General features: G+C 33.4%; 1 protein-coding gene across 1 annotated transcript in view; it reads left to right on the forward strand.

Annotated features, from left to right (window-relative positions):
- Positions 1-10,198, forward strand: part of LOC108916080 (cadherin-86C-like) — a 34,597-nt gene extending 24,399 nt beyond the window's left edge. Inside the window, exons 3-5 of the mRNA XM_018722278.2 lie at positions 2,571-2,879; positions 5,970-6,948; positions 8,287-10,198. Of these exons, the coding sequence (XP_018577794.1) occupies positions 2,571-2,879; positions 5,970-6,948; positions 8,287-10,198 (3,200 nt within the window). The remainder of the gene's footprint in view (positions 1-2,570; positions 2,880-5,969; positions 6,949-8,286) is intronic.
- The last annotated feature ends 576 nt before the right edge of the window (positions 10,199-10,774 follow it).

Below are 10,774 nucleotides of genomic sequence, written 5' to 3' on the forward strand. Positions count from 1 at the left end.
CGGATGCCCAGAAAGGGTAGGAATAGAAGTGGGCAAGCGGGCTGCACTGGTCCGTCACTTAACAGACAGATCATCGATGCAACGACATCAGATCACTCATCAGAAGCTTGAAAAACCGATAAACAATGAGTTCCTTCATCAACTGGAAAATGCTTGATCTGCTGGTCTATATCGGCATCTGTTGACAGTCAATTATTGACGATACTCCATAACTAGGAAAACTGTACCTCAAAATTTAACACTCAGTCTCTTATATCAAAAACTTTGAAAATCAGCATTTCGTTCACATGCATGTGTTGATGAGTGGCATGAGGTAACCCAAAAAATGCCAGAAAACCTGATATATCGCTCATTCGAAGGTGATTTGTGGAAACGCCTTGAAGCAGAATTTTGTCTAACCCTTAAATTCGTTTTCAGAACACACAAAATATATAGGAAAAACCGGGTACCTATGATCTAAAAGACAAAAACTTTTTTTTGTATTATTTCTTTGTTTAGGAATCGAAATTTATATGAATCTATAATCCAGAGATAAACGGTGTTAAAATTTTAGAAAAATATTACGTTTATGTAAATATCCTTGACATAGACTGACGCAATTTTAATAGGTAATGGCAAAAATTTACATTTCATCGGTTTATTTTCTATTAAGTATACAAAAGTTGCCTTTTATTTTATTCGTAAAATTATTTTTTCTTAATTTAAAATAAATTTCACACCGTTGAATAAATCGACAGTAATTGGAATACTACTTAGTTGCCAAAAAAAAACTACTAACTTTTTGTTAGAAATTCAGTTTTAAATACAGGGTAACCAATAAAAGTCAGAAAAATGTATATTGGCGTAGTGATTTAAATTCTTTTAAGAGTAATTAATATTTTAAATTTTTGTACCAATAATTTTTTGAGACTAGTAATGTAACTTATTTAAAATTCTATATATAATAAAAAAATATCTTTTTTCCGCGAAATGAGTAGTTGTACAATTACTGTCGATTTATTCAACTATGTAGTATGTTTATTTTACACAAAAAGATAAAGATTGATGACTGGTATCTTGAATAAATTAAAGAGAATTTTTCTCTTAGAAAAATAATTATGAATCAAATGCACCGATCAAATTTTCAAAATGTTCCATGATGTTGAAATTCTCAGATTTTTATCCGCAACGTCTCCCAGAAGTTTCGTTAGTGATTGACGTAATTGTATCCAAAATCAATGAATTTTTACTAACCTTTATTTAGTTAAAACATTAACCCGGGCCTCATTATTTTTATTTAATTTTATACTTTTCAAAAATTTCAACTATCGTATCAACTATATTCTTAAAATGGTCCAAGGAATCACCGATTAAAATATTTTTGTCTGGATAATTTGCTACTTGTGAAATTAAAAATTAATTGAAGATACCCTTGTACCAGAAGCACAATTCAAAGGTTATTAATATTATCTCTGTGAAGCTCTTGCTATTTTATTTCTTTTTGTTGTCTGCTTTAGATTGCATTATTATATTTATCTGTTTATTTCGCCTTGTTAATCGTTTTGAATTAAGGATTCCGTTACAAGAGCTGTAACATAACGTTCCATATCATTTTGATTATACAGACATTCCTGCAGGTATCAAGATTATTTATAAAATAAAGCCGCAGTTTATAAATTCAAGTCCGCTTCATATTTTTCATTTCTTCTCAGTAAATGTGCTTATCAATATTCTCTACAAATAGAATTACGCCATTCTGCCTTAGTTTTATTTACTAACAAATATAAATAAAGTCATGGGTATTTAAAGATATAAAAATGATATAAATGGAAGGCAATATCCACATTAAAATAAAAAAGTACATAAGAGGCGTCTCTCTGACATTTATTGACGATATAAGATATCAATTTGTTTATAAATATTGGTTCCAAACTTTGATAAATCTTGTTTTTCATTCACAGTAATTAATAAAATTGAAAGTTAGCCTGTAATCAAATATATCTCGTCACGTCGAGTTAAATTGATAATTCATTCTTCAATTTAAATTGTGGAGCAACATCAACGACAAAAATTCGATGAATTAAGTTCGGCAATTTACATTGACAGAAAATGTTTGCTTATGTTTTGCATATCGAGAACCAAATGTTGAACTAAAGAAACTTTCAAATAGATTTAAGGTAAAATTTCAATAGATCGTGTATCAATTAAAAATGGGAAAGTAATAATGTATTACCCACTCTAAATGCTAGTAAGCTGGACTGGATCATTTTAGTAATAGTAAGGTGAAAAAAGTACCTATGAGTAGCTGAAAAAAACTGCGTTTCACATACTAAAAATGTTGAATTCAAATTCATTCAATGAACATTCAAGTTGTGACTACTGTACAAAAAATTTATTATTGACATAAAGATTAACACTACTAGTCAGTTTTTTAATTACAAACGATAAATCTAATTGTACGTTGCAATTGGAGGGCTATATGAGTGAAGAATCCAAATTAGAATGTGTTTTCTTTATATGGAATCCTACTTACACTATGGATATAACGCTGAGGGTAATCGGCGAAGATCTATTTTCGTTTTTTTTTTTAGGTGAATTGCTGCTTGCCCGACCCCTTTCAGACATACTCTCCGTTTCCCACACGGGCCAACCAATTCTCCTCACGGTGACAGCTGAGGAAGTCCGTTCTAACCCCGAAGAGGCTCCAGCTCAGTCCTCGAGTGTGCAGTTGGCTGTGATACCACCAGGCATAACACCAGGTTCACCAACGTTCGGAGCCATAGAATACAACGCCTTGCTAGATGAAAACTCTCCCACTGGGACTGTCTTGGATTTACCCCAAGCTGAAATCAATACCCAACCTGGGGATGTCGTTACTTTGGAACTAATTAATAACAATGGTAAAGAAACTGTCAGAATTAATTCGATTTAATTGTTTTAATGAATACTTCTGACGTGATTTACACAAAATATTTTCTGTAATATTAACCACTGGCTTTATATCTCATACGTAGTAAATGTCCTCATTATTGAATGACCCCATTCCATTTTATGGTTGGTTGTCGTGCGTTGTCTTTGTTTATATAAATTATTTTCATCTAGTGCACCCTGTAGAGTTTGAAGTTTAAAATCGATGTTTCGTTATAAATTTTATGTATCTCATTAAATTTAGATATATTTTTTAGATGTTATATGAAACTATTTCTACCGATATATTCAGTTTACCGATAGTTACTTTGGGTATCTTGGCTCCCAAAACATAGCTCTGGAAAATAATGTGGTACCCATTTGACCAGACATTCGTTGGCTCAGAATAATCCTATTTAGCTCAATATTGGAGAATATACTGTATTTTATGATCGGAAATTAATATCCATCATTTTATAGAATGTGGAAGGTAATCGAAAGATCAGAAAAAGCCAATAGAGCATAATTTGAATGTAGAAATTTCCAAAAAATGATTAAAATCGTGGACATGTATTTGAGTGAGAAAAAAAACGAACACTTTTCGCGAATTTGCAGCCCTCTAACAGCTGAATTAAGCGAATTTGAATTTAGAGTTCTAATAGCCCAGAAATCTCTGGTCAAATGCTGTCAATTTTCTGAATAGCTCGCATAAAATTAAATGCCATTTAACACTACGCAATTATTTTGTAGTTTTCAGGTGGCACATAAATAATGATATAATTTTATCTATAAATAAACAAGTATATATTAGTCAGTTAAAAAAATACAAAAATCTTAAAAACGTCGATAAAAATTTAAAAAGTAAAAAAAATCGTTTGCATTAGTTTATATGACAAATTTCGTTACAGATTTAGCTCAGAGCTGAAATAGGTGTATCATTTAGATAGAACATAATGGAGATGTAAATACATACTGATAAGTAACAGAATGTAAAATAAGCATAAATTATATAAGTTGATACCTGATCCGATACCCGTGTTTTTTTAATGGTTTTGTCTAGAATCACATAATGTTATTCCCTAGGTTTAAACTGGATTAAAGTGCCAATGTTGCACAATATTCTGCGACGGTTAAAGGACAAGCACATGATACGTATTTGCGTAATGAATTTAAAAATGGGCATTCCCTTTCGTTAGTTACGAGTAGAATGGAGTGATTCTCTTTTAGAAAACGCAACTTTGTAAAAAAAAAATATAACTCTAATGTTAATATAAAATGATAGTAAAATAATAAAACAAATAAATATAAAATAAAATAATAAACGTGAATGTGCAAGAATAAAAAATAGATTACTTAATGATTTAATCAAACACCTGATAGATCGTACACGTACACACTTTTTTTCGTAAATATTATTTACATTTGATGAATCCTTCTTCAGAATGTATCTGTCTCATATTACTTAATTTATTTTTTTGTATTCTCTTTACTGATTCGTATATTTCGTTTCAACTTTTTCGGAAAAGCATCTTTAATGATTTATTGGAAGTTTTTCTAGTTCTTGCACTAGGCACTGAATTATATTAAGTGTCTAAGGGTTGTTGATTTTAAACCTACATTTTATTGCAGTTTTAAGTTGCAGTATCTGTTTCATTTACCTCCACGTTGACTAAATAAATGAATTTATTACTACCGTAGACCTTTTAACTTTGCATTTCCGTTGCAAATGGTATTTATTATTCTATAAAAATGTAGGTATCAGTGCTTCAAATTCTGGTCTAACTATCATCCGAAGTTGAACCACCATACCCATTTCATAGAAATCAATGAGTGATAATACAACATATTTTGAAAGTTATTGCCAATGGTATCTCCTATAGGTTCAACTCTCCTCGCTATACTTTAATTACAAAAACAACTCTTTTTGCGGGCCTGTAACACATCTTTGAAACATGGAAAAAGTAATAGAACTTAGTGATTTTGATGATGTATGTATTAGAATCTCCTAATATATAAAACATGTAGAAAAAGTACTAAGTATATGCAGAACGTTTTGACCATTCTATTAGTAATTTAGTGGCCTCGGTAGCCCAAACTAGTTTTCGAGATATTTTGAGTGAAAGAATCTTATTTTTTTTATTTTCACGATTTTTTGAAACTTTGCAAAGAATTTTATTTTGAATTTTTATTTCAAAGTTGTGGTTCCGTTCATATTTAAAATTTAATATGAAGAATGTAAGAAATATAACAATAGATAAAGTTGAAGAGGAACGTTGATACCAAATGTGTCGACACTGAAATTGTATGCAAAAAACTGTTGTAATAAAGTTTAATAGATTTAAAAAACCTGTAAAAATAAAAAATAATTATTTTTGCTTAATAAGTAGTTTGAAAATCGGATACCTAGAGTCGGTCCAGGTAACCATTTTTTTTATTTCTTATATGTAGTACCTGAGAACTCAATACATGCATCAATAATTACATTACAGAGTGTGTACCAGTATTCCATGTACATGGAATTGCAGCAAATTCTGAGAGTTTGAAATAAGATGGCTGAACTAAACTTATCGCTATCCAAAGTTGCTTCAAACGAAGCTAAATAGCCATTACAGAGCGTCAAAAATGGTAAAAAAAATTTTTTTTCAGATAACTAAAACGTTTTATGAAATTTAAATAAAATGTGTTACAGAAATTGGAAAAATACCCTCGCCTTTAATACAATTTATATTTGTATTTGCTAAGAGTTTACAACCTCACTTATCATTTTCATAAAGTCATAAAGGCAAAGGTTTTCTTCAGATTTTTTCGCTTGCAATTTTTTTTCAGTCCTATATGTTTCCCCATAAATAATTATTTTGTTATCATCACAGAATTTTTGGAACAAACTTTCTATTGTATTATTTACCTGATGATAAATAATGCCTTACGCAGTTTGGGAACCAATTGCCATTTACAGTGACACACAAGTCAATCCAAAAAATAAATAAATAATATTCAGTTAATACCAAATTTTCCTCATCCTGTAAATTATGAGCATTAGTTTCTCATCGAATTCATGTAATGAAAACATTTTTTTTTTCTAGGTACTTTCGATATTTCTCCCAACGTGGTAAATGGCCATTCCAAGTTCCAAATAACCGTCCACGACCCCAAACTGCTGGACTACGAACAGCGACAATACGTGCAGTGCTACATAGTGGCCAAAGAACTAGGAACGGGAAATTTCACCGCAAAGGCAAAACTGACCGTGGTGCTAAACGACATTAACGACAATCCTCCAAAATTCATTAAAGACGAATTCCACGGCAACGTATACGAACACTCAAATGTCAGTACAACTGTTTTATTAGTGGAGGCGACGGATGTAGACAGGGAACCAGGAAGCAAGATAAGGTACACCAAATTAACCGGTCCTGGGAGTGAATTGTTCAATTTAGATCCAGATACAGGAGTAATAACTGTGGCGAACAGCCTAAATTTAGACGCGGAAAAATTTCCGATTATAACGATGACAGTGGAAGCAGCTGATGAAAATGGAAACGGCCTTACCGCCACCTCTACGGTTGTTGTAAATCTTTTGGACATCAACGACCAAAACCCCACCTTTGAAAAATCCGTGTATGAATTCATTTTAAATTCCGACAGAATTAGTTTCACTACACCGGCCTTCGTCAAAGCTACTGACAGAGATATCAGCCCGCCCAACAACGTGATCACCTATCAGCTTGCAGAACCTCCAGAGGAGTTGGATATCGACGCAAAAACTGGTGAATTGAAACTCGTTAAAGAGTGGGACAGAAATCAAGTGACCATCCTTAAAGCAAGGGCTATAGATGAAGGATTACCGAGACGTTATGGGGAATGTGAAGTAAGGATCTATCCACCAGAAGGTCAATCCGTCAAAATCATATTCGTTGTTCCCGGAAAAAATCCCGATAAAGAGGCCATAGAGAAGACTTTAATTGCCTTGACGGGAGCTAGAGTTGCTGTTAATAAGATCAGGCCCTACACTGGGTACGAACCAGGCGCTGCTTACCTTTCCAAGGACACTACTGGTGATAGGTATCATTCTCTATTATATTTAAAAAATAATCTTTAAATAATGAACTGTTCTAAGCGCATATTCTTATATTAATAAAAGTTAATTTCACACAATAGAGAGGTACACACACAATCAAAACTATTACAATCTTTATACCTGTATTTGCTATGGATATTATATAAATCATAGGAGTCGAAACTTCTAAATTTCTATGAGTGCTCAAATCTCAATTAACAGTAAATATAGAGGAGTTTTTGTTTATAAAAGGTTTCGCATTGTTATCTATGCAATTTTAATTAAATCTAGTGGGCTGTGTCCGTATGTTATTATTCTTTATGACATTACGTTTTGTTTGAAATACAACACCAATATTGTTTCAGTACTGCAGTTTTATGGTTATTTACAACAAAATCTGATCTTTTTCAAATAATTTCACTGTAGACTTAGATTTTCATGTCAACATGGCATGAAACCATTCAACATTAAATGTTATGTAGAACGCAAATAGCATTTTTAAAGCTTTCTGCGACACAATATAGCATGTGCAATGTATAGAAGACAGAAAACTGTGTTTTAATAACGGATATCTTAATGTCGACATTCAACATTATTTTCATCAAAAAGTAACGCCTTCAAAAAATGTTCACAAAAAAATTTATTTGAGACTTAAAATAAATTTTATCAATTTCTTAGTCACGAAAGGGAATGCAATAAGAATGCAAAAAAGCAAATATAAATATTCAGTAGTAAGAACGTTGTAATAATTTAACTGTTATTCAATTAAAATTATTCTATCGAAAAGCATATTTCCAAGTTTTGCTGCACAACCTTTATAACCATTAAGACAATTTTAAATACGATTTCTGAAAATAAATAAAGGGGTTGATACCTTTCATTTATAAATTCACCCGCATCCCCTATATACCTATAGCATAAAAATTAAAACGAATAAAATAAGTACAAAAAATTAATTCTGCTGTCAATTAATTAATGAGTAGTTTAATTTATTTATTTTAAATACCGAGGTACCAGATACCTACTTTACCTAAAAGTGAAGCAAAAATATGTTTGTCAAAGAGAAAGTGACATAAAAACTAGGAAAACATTTTTATCCTTTCGATATCTGAAAATAAATATCGTAAAAATAAACAACTTAAGTACATTTACTTTCTCTTGCCTTTCAGTTTCATGCTTGTATTAGGTATGCTCTAATTAACCTATGTGGTTTATAATATTAAATACCTATATTCGACATAATTCTATCAATTTTATTTGTACCTCATGGGAAAGTGAAATCAACTTGAAATTATATTCATTAAATATAAATAAATATGTAAATCAACTTATTCGCTTTTCAGGAGCGTGGTTGAGGCTACAGTAACTTCATCTAAAGATGCAGTGGTGGACGTTAACAACATACAAAAAATATTCGACAGAGAAAACGAACAGAATCAATACCGCGAGAAAGAAATAATAAAAATAAAAGAAAGCAGCAGTGGCGACCTCTTGTGGTTGTTAATACTGTTCTTCATACTAGTCATAATAGCAGCGATTATACTAATATTATGCTGTTTGTGCAAACAGTGTCCTTTGTATATGTACGCCAAGAGGAAGAAAGACACTCCACAAGTGGAAAAAGTGGAAAAAATAAAAATAATCGGCACCGGACAAGGCCGAGAGACGAAGTCAGTCCAAGTGGCCGAATGGTTCGGAAGGAAGGAAGCCTGGACACCCGAACACGTCCTGGTTGACGCAGAAGCGGAGTCCCTAAGAAGACACGAAGTCGAAAGAGGGTCCGACCGAGGGGGCGCCAAGCGAACCATCCACAGACAGAGCCAGATCCATCGAGAACCTTCCCGGGACCACTTGTACATCCGAGAAGGCAACACTGACATTCTTCGGTTAGTAACTCGCGGGGGAGAGCAGCAAAGGCCCGTCACGCTCATCGCCGAACAAGCATATATGGCTGACAGCGGCAAAGATATCCTGATGCGACGTTTCATTGACCAGCAGCAAGCTGAAGCGGCCAAGTCACAAGTTCTGCTACCCAACGCCGTGAACCGGCTGCAGACTGAACACGAGCTCCTGGAAGCATCTCTACGACAGCAAAATGCACTACTCCGTCAGATCTTGCTGGATCGCGAAAGGGATCTGAGACTGGAGACACAGTCACTACCAGCGGGAACACAGACAGACCACGACGCTGGAACTCAAACAGAACCACAATATTTGCGACCACCGCGTCGTAAAGTCAGATCCGACAACGACCAAAGCGATGCCAGCGACGATGATGAAATAGCCATCATCAAAGCACGTGCGAAGAGAAGGAACGGTCAGAAAATTCACGTCCGGAGGAAAATTAAGACTCCCATACAAGAAGAGACGGAATTAGAAATCATCGAGAGACCACAGAAGGTCAAGGCAGTTGAAAAGAAACCGAAAATTAAACAAACTAAAACCAGTGAACTCAGACAAAAACGCGCTTCGAGTGAAGCAAGATCATCACAGTCTAGATCTTCCAAATCAGGACTAAGAAAAGACGTTTTAAGAGAAATCTCCGCGTCTCTAGAACAAAGCGACGAAAGTCAAAGCGACGCCGAAGGTTACTTTGCAAAAGAAGCTCGAAGAGAATCCAACGAAGTATTCTCAGACGACAGCCTGGAAATAAGTCCACGTTCCGAAAAGACCACAGATTCCAGCAAGCAAAAATACCACTCGGAATCAGATCTCCGAATTGTCTCATCCCAAAGCCATAGACACTCTTCAGAGAAGCGACAACAAGAAGCACTAAAATCTCAAAGCCACACAGACTTAACGAAAATAAAACCTACTTCAAAGAAAGCTGTGAGCAAAAAGCAGAGGCGTGGATCAAGATATATGGAATGGTACAAACCCACTGACAAATCGAAAACAAAAGACGCAAAATCTAACAAGGACAAAACAGAAAAAGAAATTAAAAAAGAGGAAACTAAGCCTTCAGAAGCTACAGCAGCAGTACTAAACGACATTGATTCTAGTTTTCGAAAGAAATCGGATTCTAAGAAAAACGTTCTAGGTCCAGAACATCCCCTGTTGCAACATTCAGAGCATAGGTTCGAAGCCCAGTATCCCATAATACAAAACGCACTACCGAGGAGGCCCGAAGATGACGCTGACTCGGGAATTGCGCTGTCCAAACCACCCAAGGCCCAGAAGAAGAGCGTGTTCACTATAGCGTACGATGACATGCACACCAGTCAGTTGAGGAATGATAGCACATCACCGCCATAATGTTTTATTTATTTCTATAAAGCTATTCGAAAATGTGGATTATCAAGATGTATTTTTATACAAAATGTATGTCACACTGTAAATAGTGTGGTTCAATGACTCTTCAATTGTCTATAAGATTATCCCTTTTATTTATTAAAATGTTTAAAATAATTCGAAATATATTGGATAAAATTAAAAAATAAATGTAAATAGGTTTTTTTCTTCGAATTTAAATATAATAAAGACAGAGAATCTATTAAACTTTATTTTAATTATTTTTTTAATGTGAATTTAATACTCGTATAGCTTTAGAGACGCATATAGTCATGTTTTATCGGATGAAAGGGTGAAGCTGCATTCTTTATTACGGATTTTTTATTATTCCAAGACACTAAAACAAGTTAGCGGTCAATCCTTGTTATCGGACATTACTTTTTATGGATATTTACATTACAACAGATAACGCAACTTTTACAAACAAAAAATGTACTGTAAAATGTAAACAAATTTTAGTTCTGAAATGAAAATTTTCTAAACATAAAATCTCAAATATAAATCTACCTATGGTACATGTTCGAGGATGATTTATATTAT

This window comes from Anoplophora glabripennis, unplaced genomic scaffold, assembly GCF_000390285.2.
Source record: "Anoplophora glabripennis isolate ALB-LARVAE unplaced genomic scaffold, Agla_2.0 scaffold1247, whole genome shotgun sequence".
NCBI classification, from domain to species: Eukaryota; Metazoa; Arthropoda; class Insecta; order Coleoptera; family Cerambycidae; genus Anoplophora; species Anoplophora glabripennis.